This window comes from Microcebus murinus, chromosome 19, assembly GCF_040939455.1.
Source record: "Microcebus murinus isolate Inina chromosome 19, M.murinus_Inina_mat1.0, whole genome shotgun sequence".
NCBI classification, from domain to species: domain Eukaryota; kingdom Metazoa; phylum Chordata; class Mammalia; order Primates; family Cheirogaleidae; genus Microcebus; species Microcebus murinus.
In genome coordinates, this window is record NC_134122.1 from 12,593,758 (window position 1) to 12,613,821 (window position 20,064).

Below are 20,064 nucleotides of genomic sequence, written 5' to 3' on the forward strand. Positions count from 1 at the left end.
CCTGGAGTTAGCACAGACCCCTCGGGGTAAGGGCTCCGTTCTGCAAGACTGGCCCCCACTTGAGACACCCACCATAAGTCCCAAGGCGCCACCTGTACTTCTGACGGACCTGGCTTTAAATCGGGAGTTCCCGTGACCCCCCTGCTCAAGTTCAATAATTTCCTAGAAAGGCTCACAGAGCTCAGGAAGGCACTTTGCTTGCTGTGACCGGTTGATTATAGAGGGTACGAGTGAGGAACAGCCACACGGAGGGATGTGTAGGGCAAGGCGTGGGGCAGGGGGCGTTTCTGTGCTGACTGACTCCAGGTAATCCCCCTCCAGCACCTTGATGTCGTCACTCACCTGGGAACTTTCTGACCCGTCCTTTAGGGTTTTTATGGCAGCACCGGCATGTAAGGAGGGGTTGATTGAATCACCGGCCACTGGTGATGGAGCCTCCAGCCCCTTCCCTCCCCGGGGGCCCGGGAGTGGGGTTGGAAGTTCCCACCCTTTAATCCTGCTTTGGGCTTTCTGGTGGCCAGCCCCACCCTGAAGCTGCCCAGGGCCCCCGGCCACCTGTCAGTCATCTCAGTAGCCTACAAAAAGACACCTGGGCCGGGCGCGGTGGCTCACGCCTGTAATCCTAGCTCTCTGGGAGGCCGAGGTGGGCGGATTGCTCGAGGTCAGGAGTTCGAAACAAGCCTGAGCAAGAGCGAGACCCCGTCTCTACTATAAATAGAAAGAAATTAATTGGCCAACTGATATGTATATAAAAAATTAGCTGGGCATGGTGGCGCATGCCTGTAGTCCCAGCTACTCGGGAGACTGAGGCAGAAGGATTGCTTGAGCCCAGGAGTGTGAGGTTGCTGTGAGCTAGGCTGACGCCACGGCACTCACTCTAGCCTGGGCAACAAAGCGAGACTCTGTCTCAAAAAAAAAAAAAAAAGACACCTGATCGCTCTGGAGATGCCAGGGGCTTTAGAAGCTGTGTGCCAGGAACCAGGGACAAAGATCAAATGCACCTTCCTCGTTGACATCATGGCTGTGCCACCTGCTCACTGCATGATGTCAGAACCTGCCTGGACCCTCCGGTGCCTCTGTTTACCCGTGTGCACGATGAGGACAGTAATAGCACCTCCCCCCTGGGGGCACGGTGAAGATTGGATGGGAAAGCCCTCGCCTGGCACGTGGTGTGCTCTCACCCAATACTGGTTGTCATCAATACCTCATCCTCATCCTCATCCTCATCCTCATCCTCATTGCAGGGCTCTTTTGGGATCCGAATGGGAGAATGTGACGAGATGGCAGGTGCTCAGCCCCGTGTGTGTGCGGAAGTGCTCCGTCCACGTTTCCAGCCGCGGCTATTGTTGGCTTATCTAGTGAACACGTTACGAGGGTTTCCCGCACGTCGCCTCCCGCGTGGGTCTTGGGGGTAAAGCAGTAAGTGAAGGGCTTGCCGTCTAGGCTGAAGGTGACGGTTAGAATCCAGAGTCCAGAGCTGTGTTGTCCACCAGCACCTGCCCTGGATGGGGGTCCTGGGGGACTTATACCCCTCTGTTCCCAGTTCTGTGCCCAGTTCCGGCTCAAGACGGAGCTTGTGTTCGTGGCACAAGTAGTGGCCACCAAGCACCCACTCCCAGAGGTAAGTCTGAGGCCTGTGGGAGCACCCGGCAAGGGGACTGCCCCACTGTGGGTGCACTGGAGTTGGGGGGAAGGTTGGGTGGCCCAGAATGTTCTATTTGCCTGCCATGTAATTTGGCCCTACGGGGAACGGCACCACACTGGAAGCAGGAGCCGGGGAAGGGCGATCCTTACAGACCAGCCGTGGATCTTGGTGTTTATCCCGAGAGGGGTGGGAGCCATTAAAAGATAAAAAGTAGGGGAGACCCCTGGTCAGGTGTGAGTTTTAGGTTGCTCCTCCTGGAGTAGTGCCTGAGATGGATGCAGAGCCGGGTCTCTTGGCCTTGGCACCCTGGGCCGATCGTTCCGTCTTGGGGGGCGCCGACCCTTGTGCTGTGGCCTGTTTCGCAGCCCCCCGGCCCCCACTCACTAGGTGCCAGCAGCTCCCTCTCCCTGGCTTGTCACAGCTCAAAACGTCTCCAGACATTGCCGCACGTCCCCTGGAGGGTGCGGTCACCCAGTGGGGAACCAGCTTCGGGGATGTGAGAGGGCAGACCAGGGTGACCTGTGAAATGGGGGGCGCGCTTTCCTGGCTGTTGCTGCTTCTCCTTGGGAAGGGGGGGCCGTGATTCTCTCTGTGGCCGGGTCTCCATTCTGGGCGCTGGGTAGCTGGAGGCAAGGCGTCACACCTGTCGTTTCGGGTTTGGGCCGATGGTCTCCACGAAACAGGTATCTCTGCAACAAGAGGCTCACCGGAAGCCCCAGTCGGGATAAGAATCAGTTATCTCGCTCTTCCGAGATGCCTGAAGGCGTCTCAAGTAGGTTGGTCTGAGCTGCATAGCCGTGAGTCTTAGACGTGAACGCTCCCATCTTCCCTGGAAGGTTTAGCTTCACACACGGGGTAGAAGCAAACGTCTCACGTGGTCAGCATGCACTGGGCCTTCCATGCCCGGAGGACCGCGGGGGTCACTGCCCTCAATGAGCTCCCAGCCTCAGGGGCAGGAAGACGGGGGAAAGGTGGTCACCCCCTCAAAAATGAAAAATGAGCCTTACCTCACCCCACGCACCAAAATCAAGTCCAGACGGCTGAGCACTTACATTGGAAAGGCCAGACTTTGAGTTTTAGAAGGAAATGAAGAAGATCTTCCCGACCTCAGCGTAGCAAGGCACCTCTTTATAGAGGCCGTAAGTGCGAGCCATCGTGGGGAAGGATGCGCCACCACATGGAAACGACGGGCCTCCGCCCGTCCGTCGGCATGGTGGAAGGGGTTACGGGGCAGGCCACACCCTGGGGGACACGTCTGCCGTGCGCACGTATTATTTAATGGTTTGCTAGGGCTGTTGTAACCAAGTGCCACACGCTGGTGGCTTAAACGATAGGAATTCAGGCCGGGCGCGGCGGCTCACGCCTGTAATCCTAGCACTCTGGGAGGCCGAGGCGGGCAGATTGCTCGAGGTCAGGAGTTCAGAACCAGCCTGAGCAAGAGCGAGACCCTGTCTCTACTATAAATAGAAAGAAATTAATTGGCCAAGTAATATATATAGAAAAAATTAGCCAGGCACGGTGGCGCATGCCTGTAGTCCCAGCTACTCGGGAGACTGAGGCAGAAGGATTGCTTGAGCCCAGGAGTGTGAGGTTGCTGTGAGCTAGGCTGACGCCACGGCACTCACTCTAGCCTGGGCAACAAAGCGAGACTCTGTCTCAAAAAAAAAAAAATAGGAATTCAGTGTGTCACAATTCTGGTGGGGTGTTGGCAAGGCCACACTCCCTCAAAGGAAAGAATCAGGCCTTTCTCCTAGCTTACAGTGATTTGCTGGCTATCTTCGGTGTTCCTCGCCTCCCAGACCTCTGCCTTTATCTTCACGTGGTGTTCTTCCTGGTACGTGTCTGTATCCAGATTTCTCCTTTTTATAAGGACACCAGTCGTTGGGTTGGAGGCCCACCCTACTCCAGCAAGACCTCATCTTCACTGATTACCTCTGCCACGGCTCTTCTTCCAGATAAGGCCACTTTGGGAGATACTCAGGGTTGGAACCTAAACATGAATTTTGGAGGGACATAGTAATAATTCAACCCGTCACAACACATGACTGGTGAATAATTAGCATCCATAATATTCAGAGGCCATTAACAAGAGAAAGAAAGACAAATATCCAATAGAAAAATGAGCAAAGAGAAAGAAAAAAGCGTTTTCCCAGAAGGGAAATAGCTGATAAACATGAGAAGGTGCTCACCTTCTTCGGCAGGCAGGAAAATGCAGGCTGAACCCAGAAGATAGCTCTCAGATGGGAGTCATTAAAAAGCCCGACTGTAACAGACAAATGTAATCCAGTGTGGAGTGTATGTTGTCAGCCACACCTCGGGCTCGTAGACGAAGGGCATCGAATTCACACAGTGAGTCAGAAAGTCAACATTTCTGCACAAAAAAGGAAATGCAGTCGCACCGATAGATGACTAGATAGGCAATCAAAGAAATGCAAACAAAAAATATGGTGCCATCTTACGCGTATGCATTTTAGCCGTCACACAGATCCCACGCCCATTTGCTGAATGGTTAATACCCAATCCTGGTAACGCCACAGGGGGACTTCTGTGCTCCCCTCTGCCCGTGGCCGTGAAGTGAGTTCACCCCTTTTAGCAAACAGTCCAGCAGTTCATATCAAGAGGCAGAAAAATATCTTGCTATTCCTTGAGCCGGCGATCCCACCCCGGGGTTTTACTAGAAGGATGTGACATAAAAGAAGAAAAATACTTACCTGCCCAGTTTAGAGCATTAAAAAATAACCTAAGTATCTAGCAATGGGAAAATGGTCAGGATAAGTTAATAGCATCTCAGCCTAATGGAATATTATATATGTGGACGATAAAAGTGATACTTACGATGTCTGGGTAGCCGCATGGAAAATGTGTGTGTGTTGAAATTTTTAAAGGAAGGCAATTTCAGAATTTGCCAGTATTGTGAGTGCGGCCCTGCAAATGCCGTGTCGGTGTATTGGCAAGGACTGGGGGGGGGGGGATACTGAAGAGGAAGAAAAAAAAAAAGAAAGCATTTGATGAACTGTGTAAAGTGCTGGCATTGTGGTTGGATTTTGCTTTTTAAAAAATTCATTCCTATCTTACTGGTTGTGCAGTAGATTAAGAGACAAAAGGCTCCTTCCACCTCGGGAGAACAAAGGCAGAGGAGCAGGTGTGAAACACTCTTCCAGGTGACAGCAAGAGGGCTGTCGAGGAGCACTTCAAAGGACGGCGGTCAGGAGCGGAGCCCGGCTCTTGTTTTCCCCAGAAAATGTCTTTTGTCCCAGATGGTTTTCTTTGATTTCCTTTTTATTGATTAGAAATTAGCCGTGTCCAAAGGCTGCAGGGAGAGAGAATTTCTGTCCGGGTAGAGATGAGCGAGCCGAGCCGGCTGCCAGGGAGGGAGCTTGCAGGGCGGCTTCTGGAATCATCTGAGTAATTTACAGATGGTCTATTTCGGTTCTCCCCAGCCCACCCCACGTGGTTCGACCAAATTAAACTCCCTGGGCTCCTATGCAAAGGGAAAGGAGGGCACTTTGCTCGTGAGAGCCCCTCCACAAGGGACGAAGTGGGCGTGGTCCTGGTCACCCAGCTCCTTCTCCCATCTCAGCTTCGATTGTTTTGAGGTTGGACAGGGCAAGGGACAGAGCGTCGTACCGGTGACTCCTCTCGGGCCCTGGTGTGGCCGCAGCTCGGCCTCCACGGTGAGGGCCGCACTGCTAGTTCTCGGGGTCACCTGCACTGACGCCGTTCCGGAAGCCGTGCGTGTAGTAGCGGACATGTGGGCGCTATCCTCACCTTTATGGAGAACAAGAAAATAGCAGGTAAGGACCAAATGCTGTGCAGGAAATAAAACAAAGTGGTGCAGTCGAAAGCGATGGGGGTAGAGGGAACTACCATGTTCACCTGGCAGTCATGGAAAGCTTAGCAGAGGAGGTGACAGGTGAGTGGGGATTTCCAGGAAATAGCAGGGTCTAGCCCTGGGGGTGAGCATGGTCTTGTATTTTCAAGGAACAGAAAGCAAACAGAGATGGTTGGTAGGGGCGGTCTCAGAGGTAGGCAGGGGTCAGGTCATTTTGATCCTTGTAGAGCAGTACTCCTCAACTGGTGTTTGCCCTCAGGGGACATTTGGCCTTATCTGGAGACATTTGGGGTTGTCACAACTAGGGGGGAAGGGTAATGCTATCGGCAGTGAGTGGGTAGAGGCCAGGGTTGCTGCTGAACACCTTGCAACGCACGGGACAGGCCCCACAACGAAGAATGATCCAGCCCAAGGTGGCAGTAGTGCTGGGGTAGACGAGTCCTGTCGTGGACTAGGCTAAGGACTTTGGGTTTTATTCTAACAGTGTTTTAACAGGAGTTTTAAACAGGGAAGCGAGAGAATGGCATGCTTCCGTTTTCTTTTATAATACGAACCTAGAGTACTGACCTCAATGATTCCACCTCTGACATTCCAAGCTTATCTCACCAAATTTGGAGACTTCATAGAGTTGAGATCTTCCCAGAACGAGCAATCCATTTGTCTTAGGAAGGCTGAGCCCACTTCCTGGGAGGACTTTTGTAGTTGGTGCCTGGCTTTCCTCTTTGCAGCTAAGAAGAAAGGCCTGAGGAGGAAACGGAAAGGAAGGAAATCTTAGCTTGATCTTCCCTGGCTCTGCCTTGTGGCTAGTGGTTTGGCCTCTTCCTGCATGGAGGAGACTCGAGACAAGCGCAGCTGAGGCAGCGAAGGGACTTTTCTTACGTGTCTTGGAGAAGCGTTCAAAGTCTTTGATTCCCATTAACCATTTGTTCAGCCTAGAATCGTGCATAAGACAAAAATCTGAATCAGCCCAAGGTTTAGTTCAAGGTTTCTTAACTTGGGCACTATTGATATTTGGGGCCAGATCATTGTTTGTTGGGGGTGGGGTGCTGTCCTGCACCTTGCAGGATGTTTAGGAGTATCCCTGGCCTCGACCCACTAGATGCTAGTAGCACACACGCAACCCAGTTGCGACAACCAAAAATGTCTCTAGATATTGCCAGATGTCCCTGGAGGTGGTGAGGGGAGAGGGCAGAATCGCGCCAGGTCAATGCAAGTCGAATGCCGATACTCCGCGGCGTCTGCAGGGGTCACGGTTGAGTCTGTGATCCTCCTGGGGGGTGGGTATAGATTGAGAGTTGCCGGCTAGGCGGTCCGGCTTTCTGTTCCCACTTCCAAGTTCTTGGTCAGCTGGCGCTCGTCAGCTTTTAAATCCAGCATCAGATGCTTCTAGGGGAGAGGGACTGGGAAGACACTGGCTCCAGGAACCCTCCGGGGACATTTTTGCCCCCAGGTTGCAGTTTTTGATGTCCCCGTGAATGCCGCCGTTCACGTGTGCCACATACTCCGGGGCGGAGGCCCTGAGTTTAGTGGGGACTCTGTTCTTTCTCCAGGGCTGGGTTAAGGTAAGTCTTTGAGACCCCAAGCCCCTGAAAATGATGGAGCCCCGACCATATGTTATTCAAGATAATATCAGTTCTCAACTGCAGATCTCAGCAGTGTTCTGATTTCTCAATGCTTACGTCGGTATTATTTCTGAACTAGCAAATTCTTGCCAAAAAAAAAAAAATGTATTTTTTTTTCTTGTTTTTTATTTGAAGTAGAGGCGGGAGGCATCACCCATTCCTGGGGGCCTGGCACGTACATACTTTTCCCGTTTAATGAGTGTGGTCGTTCCCACTCAACTACAATAACAATCTAGGACTACACATGGGTGAGGGTGATATTATTTGTAAGGAGAAGCCTCACTAATTGATTTTAAAAATATAATTTATTGACCAACTTTGGCTACTTTATTTTTTATTTTATTTATTTATTTATTTATTGAGATAGAGTCTTACCCTGTTGCCCGGGCTAGAGTGCCCTGGTGTCGGCCTAGCTCACAGCAACCTCAACGTCCTGGCAATCCTTCTGCCTCAGCCTCCCAAGTAGCTGAGATTATAGGCATGTGCCACTAGCTACTTTATTATTAATAACAAGTTAGGCTGCACACGGTGGCTCATGCCTGTAATCCTAGCACTCCGGGAGGCCAAGGCGGGAGGATCGCTTGAGGCCAGGAGTTCAAGACCAGCCTGAATAAGAGTGAGACTCCGTCTCTACTGAAAATAGAAAAACATTAGCTGGGCGTGGTGGCACATGCCTGTAGTCTTGAGCTACTCAGGAGGCTGAGGTGGGAGAACTGCTTGAGCCCAGGAGTTTGAGGTTGCAGTGAGCTATGATGACACCACTGCACTCCAGCCTGGGTGACAGAGGGAGACCTTGTCTCAAAATAAAAAAATAAAATAACAGGTTACTTGGGCCTTTATATTAAGAAATTGAGAAATTCAGGACCAGAGCAACAGAGGGAATTGGAGCTATAGTGAAGGGTTCCCTCATTCTGTTCCACCTGTATGGGGTGCCCTTCCCTGCAGTATTTGCTGAACCAAACCCTACTCATCTTTCAAGGCTTACCCCAAATGCCTCTTTCTTCATAAGCCTTCCCTGAACACACCCCTCCCAGGAATGGGCTGTGCTTCGGTCTGTGTCTGGTCTGGTTCTTATGGCTCCTTAGCACTTAGGCCCTAGAAGTATTTTTTAATTGAGGTGAAATCACATAATGTGCATTTAATCACTTTAAGTGTACAATTCAGTGGCATCTAGTCCATTGTCAGTGGTGTGCGGCCGTCACCTCTGCCTAATTCCGGAACACTTCCCTCACCCAGACGAGACCAGGTGTCTGTCAAGCGGTCGCTCTGCATTCCCCCTTCTTCCCAGAGCCTGCCCCCACGACTGCTGTCTGCCCCTGTGGATTTACCTGTGCTGGTTGGGCATCTTATAAATGGAATCATATAACCCGTGCTCTCTCGTGTCTCTGGCTTCTTTTCGCTTAGCGTGTTTTCAGGGTTCATCTACATTGTAGCGTGGATCAGAGCTTCATCCCTGTTTGAGACTGAGTGATATTCCAATGGATAGATAGACCATGTTTTGTTATCTGTCTGTTGGTGGACACTTAGACTGTTTCCACCTATTTTGAATAGCGTTGCTGTGAACGTGTGCACGCAAGTTTTTGGGTGGACATGTGTCTTCTATTCCCTCGGGCATGTACCCAGGAGTGGAACTGCTGCCTCAAATGGTAACTCTGTGTTTGACCTTTTGAGGAGCCACCAACCTGGTCACCAAACTGACGCACCATTTCTCATCCCCACTGGCAGCGCATAGGTTTCCTGTTCTCCACCTCCTGGTCGACACTTGTTATTTTTCTTTTTTTTTTTATTTGCTCTATGTGTGTGTGCATGTATTACAGCCATGCTATTGTGCACCCCCTGGAATTTTGATTTGTTTTTGTATCTTCCTTGCTGTCCTGCGATAAACTGTCAGTTGCTCGATGTCTATGATTGATGCTTAATCACCACGTGGTGCAAGAGTTCGTGCATGGGCTCAGCCTGAATCCTGTCCTTTTTATTTATGATGTGATCTTGAGCAAGTCACGCGGCTTCTCTAAGTCTGAATTCCTTCATCTGGAAGGTGGAAGCCTCTAGAGCTGTTGAGGGAAAGAGACCAGATTCAGCTTTCGTGTGCCTAGGACGGGGCCTGTCCCGTGGCGATTTCTCCGTAAAGTTTTGCCATAACGAAAACAATTGCCACGTGGCCAGTGCCTGGGATCCAGTAACTGTTAAATCAGCGATTGTTACAGGAATCAGTGAATCCTTCGATATTGCATAATTGGCGCTCTTTTTTATTTTCTGCCAACCGTTGCCCTGACTCCAGACGACAGTCTTGCATATTGATCACTCCCCAGATGAGGCAGAGAGAAAGAGTGGCCGGATCAATGGAAATGCTTCCCTGGAAAAAGACAGCAGGGAAGCCGTGATGTGTGCGTGTGCTGGGTGGGGGTGGGGTGGGCGGAGAGCGCGGCGAGCGTGTGTCCTGCAAAGGGAAGAAGGGACAGAGGAGCTTTGCTTTTTGAAGATGAGTGACACTCAGCCTGCTTAGAAGGAACGTGGCTCCAGGGAGCTGCCTGGTCGCAGGTCCAGTCCGTGGCCCCAGGGGAGGGAAGGAGCAACTGTGTCTACTCTTGAGGGCTGCAGGAGGGGCTGGAGGGTCCTTAGGTATTGAGGGCCCAGGAGATGGCCTCACTCCTTCTTCCAATGCCCACGAGGGTGGCCAGGGCTGGGCAGACACCCACGAGGGCAGCCCTTAGGCTGCCCTGTAGACATCTCTAAAATCTGCCTCTCAGTACAATCTGGCCACACGGGCCTTCCCTTTGTTCCTTGAACACTCCAGGTCCATTCCTCCTCCCACTGCCCCAGCCCTCGACTTGCTGTCCCCCTGCCTGGCGAGTCCCCTCCCAGCTTCCTGGGGCTCCCTCCTCACTCCCCGCTCCTCAACCCCGCCTGTCACGGAGGCTGGATTGGCAGCTCCCGCCTGAACCCCGTCGGCTCTCTTACCGTGCCTCCTTTGTCTTGCTCTCCTTTTCAGTATTTATTTTTATGTTTTCAATGGGAATGTTTCCAACAAAAATAATAAAACAAACAGCCATGTACCCATCTCCCAGATTTGACAAGTGGCTAAGACTTTGCCACATGTGCTCACTTCAAATCCCTCGCTTTTAATCAACTTTATTAAGGTAGAACTTACATATAATAAATACATGCATGTTAGATGTACGGTGTGCTGGTTTTTTGGCAAAATGCACCCACGTAACTGCCACCACACTCAAGATAAAGAATATTTCCGTCACGCAAGAAAGGTCCTTTCCCCTCTCTCACGCTGCTCTATTTTTCTCCCTAATACTTAACGGTATTTGAAATCATCTAGATGTATTTTTAAAATCTGTGTCCTGTCTGTCTCTCGTGTGTTCCGTAAAGACGGGGACCGCCCTCACTCACTGAGGTGTCTCCAGGCGTGTGGCACGTGGCTGTCCCACAGTGAATTTATCGAGTGCATGATCTTTCACCTGTTATCCTCGTGCACGCATCTGGGCACACGTGTGTGAGTACGTCTGTGTGGCAAAGTGCCTGCAAATGCAACTGTCGGGTCGAAGGACATTTAACTTTTTTTTTATTTCAAAGAGACATCTAACTCCCTTTCTGTTTGCCGGCCCTGTAACAGCCTATTCCGCTGTTTCTCGGCCTCAGCACTGTTGCCTTTTTGAGCGGGATGATTACTGCCGGGCTGCCCTGCACACTGTGATGTTTACGGCAGCCCTGGCTCCACCCACTAGGTGCCAGTTGCAGCCCTCTTCCCAGTTATGACAACCCAAAGTGTCTCCAGATGTTGCCAGATGTCCTCTGAGGGGCAAAATCACTCCCCGCTGAGAACCGATGGTCTATAATAGGCAGGCTAAATTTCTTGCCATACTCAATTGTTCCTCAGTTGGCCTCATCTCTAAATAAAATACCCTTGATGACACTAGATTTGTAGAATCTATTTTTTTTTCACCCCATTTATGCAGCTCAGTTGGCTGAATTACAAGCCACAACCTCCAGCTGGAAAGCTGCATCGTGAGATGAAAAGCTGGCTGATTTTAAAAGGAAAGTGGTGTCACTCTGACTTATAACCTGGGAGGGGCAAAGTCCAGGAGGACGCAGATGGCGCCTCCCTGGCCTGGGCCCCTGCAGAATGCTCAGCTCTCGCTAGGGTGCAGGTGTCTGCACGGTCGTGCCCCGAAGATGTTGCATCTCCCAGGCCCTTGAGAACCAGCAGAAAAGCCCTAGCAACTGTGTAAAGGGCTCTGAACTTTTATTACTCCAGACACTGAGCTCATCGTTCCTGCCTTGAAAATCTACAACCTGCGATGCCCAGGGCAGGGCGGCAGGAACGGAAAGAAGGGTGAAAGGGAAGAAGGGCGAAAGGGGGCGGGTGAGGCAGAGTGACACGAAGGGGGCGGATCCCATCTAGGAGGGCGCTGTGGCCAGATGTGTGTCAAAGGAAGATGATTCAATGACGCGTGTTAGAGCTCGGTAAGGACCAGCAGGAGAGGCGTAGAGATGGGATTTTGCAGTGGGGGAGAGAGATCGGGCTCAGCCTCGAATGCAGTGTGGACAAGAAGGAATTTATGGCCGAGGAGCCAGGTGGGGGCAGTGGATGGAAAATTACTAAGAGGAAACGTCAGAGGTAAGAGGGATCCTGGCTAAACCCATCTAATGAGATTCTCGCTGAAGACAGGCCCAGGTAATCAGACATCACCTGGGGCATGGCGGAGGATGAGGAATGATCGGATATTGGGGGTGGGGGCTTCTTGTTTAACTGACTTAGCAGAATTCTTTGCTAAAACTGGCTTTTACAAGGAAGTCCACAAATACGCCTGGGAGAAGGTTCAGGAGCCTGAATACAGTTTAGTCAAGAAAAGAATGTTAAAAGAAAAAAAGAAAAAAAAAAAAAAAAAAGAAGAAAAGAATGTTTGTCAGTGGCCAGGTGGGCACATGGGTCCAGTCTTGCCAGATCTTCCTCTTTTTCAAGCAAGGTGAGAAACCCAGATTTTATTAAAACTGTGAAATAGCTTGGTTCATTAATTATATAATAATTAGCAAGTAATTATCTGTTTAAATATGACGTGGGCCAAACAAACCACACCTACAGGCTGCCTGTTTGCAACCTCTGCGTGAACTTGCGAGCGAGGCTGTTCCTTATTTGTTCGGGGACTGACTCACTCTGTACAGCAGCCTTTTGGTTTAACTTTCACCCTGTCTGCAGATGTTTCTTGACCATCTTCTGTGGACCAAACATTGTTCTGGAGCCACCATTTGGCATCAATTTGCTGAAATGACTGACACCAAAAAAAGATAGAGGCGATAGATAAATACATAGATGATAGACACATATATAGATTGATGATTGATAGGTTGATGATACAGATAGATATAGAGAAATGACAGGTGACAAACATAGAGAGATGACAGAGACAGATAGCTTACCTTTTAAAGATACATATGAAAATATTACAGATAAAATAATAGGATGCCTGGTGTTAATATTTACTTTGGAGCAGTATAGGGAGTTTAATGAAGGTATAGGTGACTCTAGGTGACTCGAGATTGACCATGAGATGAAAATTTTTGGAGCTGAGTGTTGGTGAGGTATGTAGAGGTCCTTCCTTACTTATACTCTTCTGCCTTCTTTTGACTATGACTGGAAATTTCTCATACTAAAAATGTTTGTTTTGATGTTATCGGTGAGTGATGCATTCTGGAGGGTATACGGGTATAATGACACCATGTCGGGACTTAGGTTAAAATATTCAGCTAAAATTGTGTACAAATAGGGGTTTAGGGGAAACATCATTCAGTAGAATGTTGGTAATTGTCACCATTGGGCAGTGGATAAATGGAGATTTATTGTGCTAGTCTGTTCATTTGTATGTAGTTGAAATTTTCTACAGTAAAGTTTTTAAAGGGATAAAAAAAAAAGTAAGGTGACCTCCTGTGCTCTAGGTATTTTTGGCAGTGTGGAGTCATGCACTTAGGTGCTCATGTGAATTTTTCACAGTGTGATAGCATTGACATTGAGGGAATGGGTGCTCTTCAACAAGGGATGTCACAGTGCCAAGCGTTGCCATGGTGAAGCTAGAAGCGTGGGCTCCATTGTGGACTACAGGTTAAGAACAGATTTCTCACCCGGATAGTTACTCTGCGGGGTGTTCTGCCTCCCAGGCATCTTATTGGGAGGCAGAATAACAGAGTGGTCGCAGAATCTGGAATTGGCCTCTCTCCCTCTAAATGCCGACTCTTCCACTTTCTAGCTGTGTGCATGTGTTAGTTAACCCCTCTGAGCCTCAGTTTCCTAAAATCTATTAAATGGGGTTGATACTAATACCTCACAGACTCATAATGAAGATTAAATTGGTTATTACAGGTAAAGTGCTTCGCATAGTACATGGCAATGTGACATTTATTTTTTATTATTATTGATACTTTTGTTGTTGTTATTGTTGTTGCTGGTAAGTGTTTTAAGAGCAGAAAATAATTGGAAGCAGAAGCTAAAAGAAATCAAAGAAAGAGGCCCCACTGTCAACAGACCCACCACCCACAGCAACTCGTCTGTGAGCTGCTGACATCAATTTCCTGCATGGTGGGTGCAGAAGGAATAATAGGAAATAGCAACTTCCTGACCATTTCCTGTCTCTGCAGAATGAAGTGGAGCTGGGGGAGCTGCTTCTGTCCCTGAATTATCTCCCAAGTGCTGGGAGACTGAATGTTGATGTCATTCGGGCCAAGCAACTTCTTCAGACAGACGTGAGCCAAGGTTCAGGTACAGTGTGAGCCCCTCCTCCCCCCACTTCTCTAATGGGACATCTGTGTTTGTTTGGGGACCCACTTATCTATTTCTGCATCCCAGATAGTATGGATAAGACCCTGGAGATAGCATCCATCACTAGGATGCTAGTTCAAGAGGAAAAATAAATAATCAGATGTCTCTTAGGATGAGGCAGGTAAATGATGCCATCTCAGCAACCCTATTTGAATTGGGGAGTTGACTGAGCCCAGCTGTAATAACTACTGGAAATCTAGTTTTTGAACCCATGCAACCCCAAGGACGTTATCTACCTTTCCAAACACTATGCCTGCAATGGAGACACCATGCTCCAGGAGGTGATAGTGAGCAGTGACAATGCTTTCTAATTAGTAAGCATGGTGGACACGCCTTGATGTTTTTTCCCAGCTCATATCGTGTATACCATAAATCTTTATGAGTTCCAGCCCTGGAAAGACTGTTGTATTTAAAGTGTCTAGTTTATGGCAAAACAATTCAAACACGACTTTTAATCAAATGGAATAGATTCTATTTCACCTGTTTGTTGCTTCTCCCATGACAGCATGGGATATTGTGAACACAGCCATGGTCATAGGAATCGCTTTGGCTCAGTGGTAGAATTACTGTCTTCTCTAAGTGCAGTAGCTAAAATAAATTACTTTTGCTATAAGATGACAGCTAGAAGACACCTTGCATTCTCAAAAGTCACATTATAAAAACAGAGGTTTAGAAGGAGCCAGTAAAGGGAGTGGTATTAAGACTGGAGAGTTTCAGACTCACCACCATGGGATAGTCAGTATGATAAAATGATTAAGGGTTCTGGAGTCAAACTGCCTATAACCAAATCTCAGTTTTACTGCTTGCAGATGATGCGGTCTTGGAGAAGTTACTTAACCTCTATGTGCCTCAATTTCTCCATCTCAAAAATTAATATAATAACAGTATTCATGTCACTGGGTTATTTAAACAAATATTAAGTTAGATAATGTACATGAATCCCTTTAAAAATTGTAAACTGCTCTAAGGATGACAGTTATAATTCTGCCATCTCTATTCTCCTGTATTTAGGCTGTGGGCTCCCAGACATGATGATAGGGTTTCCACAGCCAGGAGAGGCTCTGAGTCTGGCTCTGCCTCCACTAGCCAGATCTTAAATAAATCATTTCTCACAACAAATCAAGGACTTGCCTTGAGTCCTCAGTTTTCTCATCCATAAAATGAACACAATGCCACACACATGGGAGGACCTCAACCAATACTAGATGACTGGAGGAAGAGAGAAAGGGATGAGCAGATAAGCAGATGGATGGGAAAATGATGGATGTATAATAGATGGATGGATGGGAGAATGAATGAATTAAAGGAGGGATGGATGCCTGGAGTGATGGATGGATGAATGGGTGGATGAATTGATAGTAAAATAGAGAGACAGAAGGATGGATGGCTGGTTGGGCTGTCTCACGGTACCTTGGATGGACAGGTAGATTGATGGATAAGAGAACAGATAGATAAAAGAATGGTGAAATGATGAATGGATCAGTGAACTAGCAAATGGCTGAGCAGATGGATGGATGCGTAGGTGGGTGGATGGATGGATGGATGGACTGAGAGCTAGATGAAAAGTTGAATGGATAGATGGATAGAAGAATGAATGAATAAAAAGATAGGTGGCTGGGAAGTTGAATGGATGAATGGCTGGGCAGATTAGGTTTTATGATCTCCAATGTTCTGTGTTGCTGTGTCCAATTTTCAGACCCCTTTGTGAAAATCCAGCTGGTGCATGGACTCAAGCTTGTGAAAACAAAGAAGACATCTTTCTTAAGAGGCACGATCGATCCTTTCTACAATGAATCCTTCAGCTTCAAAGTTCCCCAAGAAGAACTGGAAAATGCCAGCCTAGTGTTTACAGGTAGGTGGCATTCCAGGCCCTGGTGAACCCCAGGTGAGGCATGTTCAATTTACTGTCTTAGAGAAGGAAGCATCTAGAAAGAGTTGCATTTAAGAACCTCATGTCTGGTGTTCAACTGTCTGGGTTTGAGTCCGCTTACCGTCTGTGAACTTGGGCAAGACTCATAGAGCCATATAACGTAATCGTCACAAATGTGGACTCTGGAGCCAGATTTCCTGGCATTGCCACATAATAGCCGAACCCTTCGACAAGTTACTTAACTCCTCTGAGCCTCAGTTTCCTTGTCTATAAAATGTGGACAATAATAGTACTTGTGGCATACATTTCTTGTGAAGAGTAATTGACTTATGACTTTGGAATAGCACCCGGTGCATAATAAGTGCTCACAATATGTTTGTTTTAATGATGATGCTGATGACTCAGGTTGCTTCCAGTCTAATGGAGAAGAGTGGTCACCTAACTCGGGGATTTTGGAAGGCTTCCCTGAGGATATAGTATTTAAGTAGAGGCTTCATGTGCTGTTGTCTGGTAGAATTTAGTCTTTTTTTTTTCCAGAGTGTAATTTAATCTATTGTTTCTAGGGTATATTAGTTATCCATTGCTGCATAATAAATCACCCCAAAATTTAATAGCTTAAAACAACAAACATTGATGAGCTGATAGTTCCTGTGGGTCAGGGATCTAGGCCTAGCCTTGCCGTGCGGCTCTGGCTGCATGTCTCGGGCAGGCTGCAGTCAGGGTACCAGCCGGGGCTGCGGTCTCATCTGAACGCTCACCCCAGGAGGATCTCTTTTCAAGCTCGCTCACACAGTCGTCGGCAGGATTTGGTTCCCTGCAGGCTGTTGGACTGGGGGTGGGGGGCGCAGATCCTTCCAGGTTGTCGACCAGTGACCTTCCCCAATTCCTCGTCACCTGGGCTTCTCCGTAGGGCAGTTAACAACGTGGCAGAGGGCTTTCATCAGAGCGGTCAAGTGGAGGAGAAGAGGTGGCCAAAGTCTCTTCATAATCTAATCTTGGAAATGACATTCTACCGCCGTGGTTATATTCTGATATTCTGTTCATTAGAAGCAACTCGCTGGGGCCAGCCCACACTCAGGAGGAGGGGATACAAAGCCCGTGAACAGTGGGAGGCAGGGATTGCTGGGAGCTAGGAGGCAGCCTACCACAGTGGGTTAGAGTTAATGGAAGTAACGGTTATTATTTCCCATGTTCCAATTATAGTAGAGACTTCGCTATGTCATTCCTAACATCTGCCATAACTCCCACCCTGTAAAGTCGATGTCCTCACCCTCAACTTACAGCTCTGCAGACTAAGGTTTAAAACCTAAGTGACCCTCCCAAGGTCTCAGGCCGGCAGAATTAGGATTCGAGCTCTGGTCTTGCTGTTTTTAAAGCACACCATGCATTTCTAATATTTCTATTGCACAGCCAGGGGTCAGAACTGCAGCTGTGAGTGGAAATCCCAGCAGGAGTGGCATTTTGCATAAAGGGGACCGGCTGGAATAATAGAAATGCAGGTCCAGCCAGTGCCGATCTCAGCAAAGCCATGATTCTCCTGAACTCAAATCCGTGAGATTCTAACCTGCTTTATTTATCCGCAGAGGGAAAGAGCTGTCACCTCCAGGTTGAAGATCTGAAACCCAGCCCATTAGTCTGTTTCCCAACACTTCATAACAAAAGTCAGGTTGATCTGCAATTTAAGCATTTGCCGAGAATCCCTGGTAAAAGCCCGTAATTAGCTGGTGGGCTGGACTTTCTGAACAGTTCCTTTCCTGTGTGGGATGAGGATTCTTCTTCTGCAGTTTTCGATCAGGTGATTTTTGCAGCTGAAGTTTAAAAAAAGAAAAGAAAAGATGGGTAAAATTGCTTTTTGGCTCCTGAGAATGCAACGTGGGGTCCAGAGGCCTTCTGGGAAATTCGGGCAGGTTTGCTGAACCAAAGTCAAGTGGACTTGGCCACTGAGGTGGTTGGGCTGTTAATGGATGTAGGAAAAAAGGAAAAAGAAATGCAGTTTGATGGCAATTCTTCAAAAAGTTAAAAGTAGAATTACCGTGCGATCTAGCAATTCCACTTCTAGGTGTATATGCAAAAGGATTGAAAACAGAGACTTGGATATTTGTATATCCATGTCCATGGCAGCATTATTTATAGTAGCCAAAAGGTAGAAGCAAGGCAAGTGTCCACCGACAGGTAAATGGATAAGCAAAATGTGTGAGAGGTGTATGTGTGTGTGTGTATATATATATATATATGTATATATAATATACATATCTATTATAAATATACCTATATATTATAAACATTAAAATATTATAAATATTCCTCAGCTTTAGAAAGGAAGGAAATTCCGCCACGTGCTGCCACATGGATGAGCCTGGAACACATTATTAATGTTAAGTGAAACAAGCCAGACATGAAAGACAAATACCATATCATTTCACTTCTGTGAGATGACTAGAACCATTGGTTTCGTGGACAGAAAGTGGAACAGAGGCTGTCAGAGGCTGGGGGAAGGAGAAAATGGGGACTTACTGTTCAGTGTGCACAGAGTTTCAGTTTGGGAAGATAAACAGTCTGGAGTTGGATGGTGGTGATGGCCGCCCAAGAATGTGCATGTACTCGATGCCGCTGAATTGCGAGAATACGGCATGTTGGTTCAGGGCCAGACCCTTGGCTTGGGCTCATGTTTGTTGTTTATTTGCTGTGTGACCTTGGCACTTTGCTTGGCCTCTCTTTGCCTCGGCTTCCTTACCTGTAAAATGGGGACAGTGGTGCTACTACTACAGTGAGTTGTTGTCAAGTCCAAGTGGGTTAATATATGCAAAAACTTAGAACACTCCTTAAGTATTAGCTATTGTTGTTGTTACTTGAAAGACACCAAATTTATGCAGCCAGATGCCACCTTGAGGCTTGTCAGAAAGAAAGCCAGGTGTGTATACGTAAATAAATAAGATATTCCACCCACTGCGGCAACTAAAGAGGCTGAGATTCTGTGAAAAAACCCAAAAAGGAAAGGAAAAAATTATTTTGCAGACTTACTTGGCTGGGGTATTATCTTTCTCCCAATGTTAGAGGAAGACTATCTTCTTGGAGGTGAAGTTTTGGGGAAATCCCTAAGTAAGAAGGAATCAAATGTCATGTATTGTACCTCTAGCCCTCTTCCTCAGTTTCCCCTAAGTACCCTAGACTTCCTGCCCTTCTGAAAGGCACTCAAAGCTTTTCTTCCTTTTGCAAGCTTAGTCAAGAGACACTTGGGTTAGGAACGGTTCCCAGTGCCGGGGGGAAGGCAGGGTGGGAGTATTGCAGCATGCAGGTGGCATCTTATGGTGGAAGTGGGAGGGGCTGGGACCTCACACCCTAGGGCAGGAGCTGACCAGGTGTCAGGTGAATTTTTTGGAGCACCTACTCCGTACCTAGCACTGTGCTCGATGTTGTGTGTTCAGTAGAGAACCAGACATTCATGGTGCTCATGGAGCTTAACTGTGGGGACAGACAGACATTAATTAAACACCACACCCATAAGGACTGGATTAGGACTTGGTCTAAGGATGAGGAAGGAGAGTTGCAGGGCGTGGTGCAGAGGGGGTGAGAGGTGACACATGAGCTGGGAGCTGAAGGCCCAGCAGGTGTAGACAGGATCATGGCAGGGGAGGGAAGGTCCGGCCGGGAAGAGAAATGGAGGCTGACGTCATCGTTCCACCTGGGAGCTGTCAGGCTGCCGCGGCCAGGGCGGAGGACCCGCGCCCTGCTGCCCGCCCGTCCCGGGAGAGTGTCCCAAGGCAGCTGCTGCAGGAGTCACCCTGGGCGTAGCCTTAGAGGGGCCCACCAGTGACAACCAGTGCTGGGCAGCTAGGGGACACGGGAGAAGGGCAATGACAGACACTGCTCGCTTTTTGCCAACCCTTGGTGTCTCTAGTGAGGACTGGAGAACGTGGCGTCTCTCGGGGATTTGTTAAAGTGCGGAGTCTGACTGAGCGAGGGCCGAGGTGGGGCCTAGGACTCTGCGTTTCTGACAGTTCGCGGGCGATGCCTGTGCTGTGGGTCCGCAGACCACACTCTGGGGAGCAAATACGTAGAATACCCAGGGCGAGTGACGACCATGCCACACGTTAACAAGAATCAGACTCTCTGCACCGTAACCGTGTCTGTACACGAGCATTACTTGGGAGACTTTTAAAAAAATCCTGGTGCCCATGCCCCAGCCCAGACCAACTAAGTCAGCCCAGGCATCTGGTCTTTTTTGGCGAGGATCTGTGTTTTTCAAAGCTCCCCCAGCGGCTGTCCTGCACA

At 48.5% G+C, this 20,064-nt stretch overlaps 1 protein-coding gene across 3 annotated transcripts in view; it reads left to right on the plus strand.

Moving 5' to 3' along the window:
- SYT17 (synaptotagmin 17) overlaps nucleotides 1–20,064 on the plus strand; it is a 70,724-nt gene that overhangs the window by 27,542 nt on the left and 23,118 nt on the right. For all 3 annotated transcript variants that reach the window (XM_012736052.2, XM_012736051.2, XM_012736050.2), the window contains 2 exons: nucleotides 13,742–13,862; nucleotides 15,619–15,774. In XM_012736052.2, coding sequence (XP_012591506.1) covers nucleotides 13,742–13,862; nucleotides 15,619–15,774 — 277 coding nt within the window. The remainder of the gene's footprint in view (nucleotides 1–13,741; nucleotides 13,863–15,618; nucleotides 15,775–20,064) is intronic.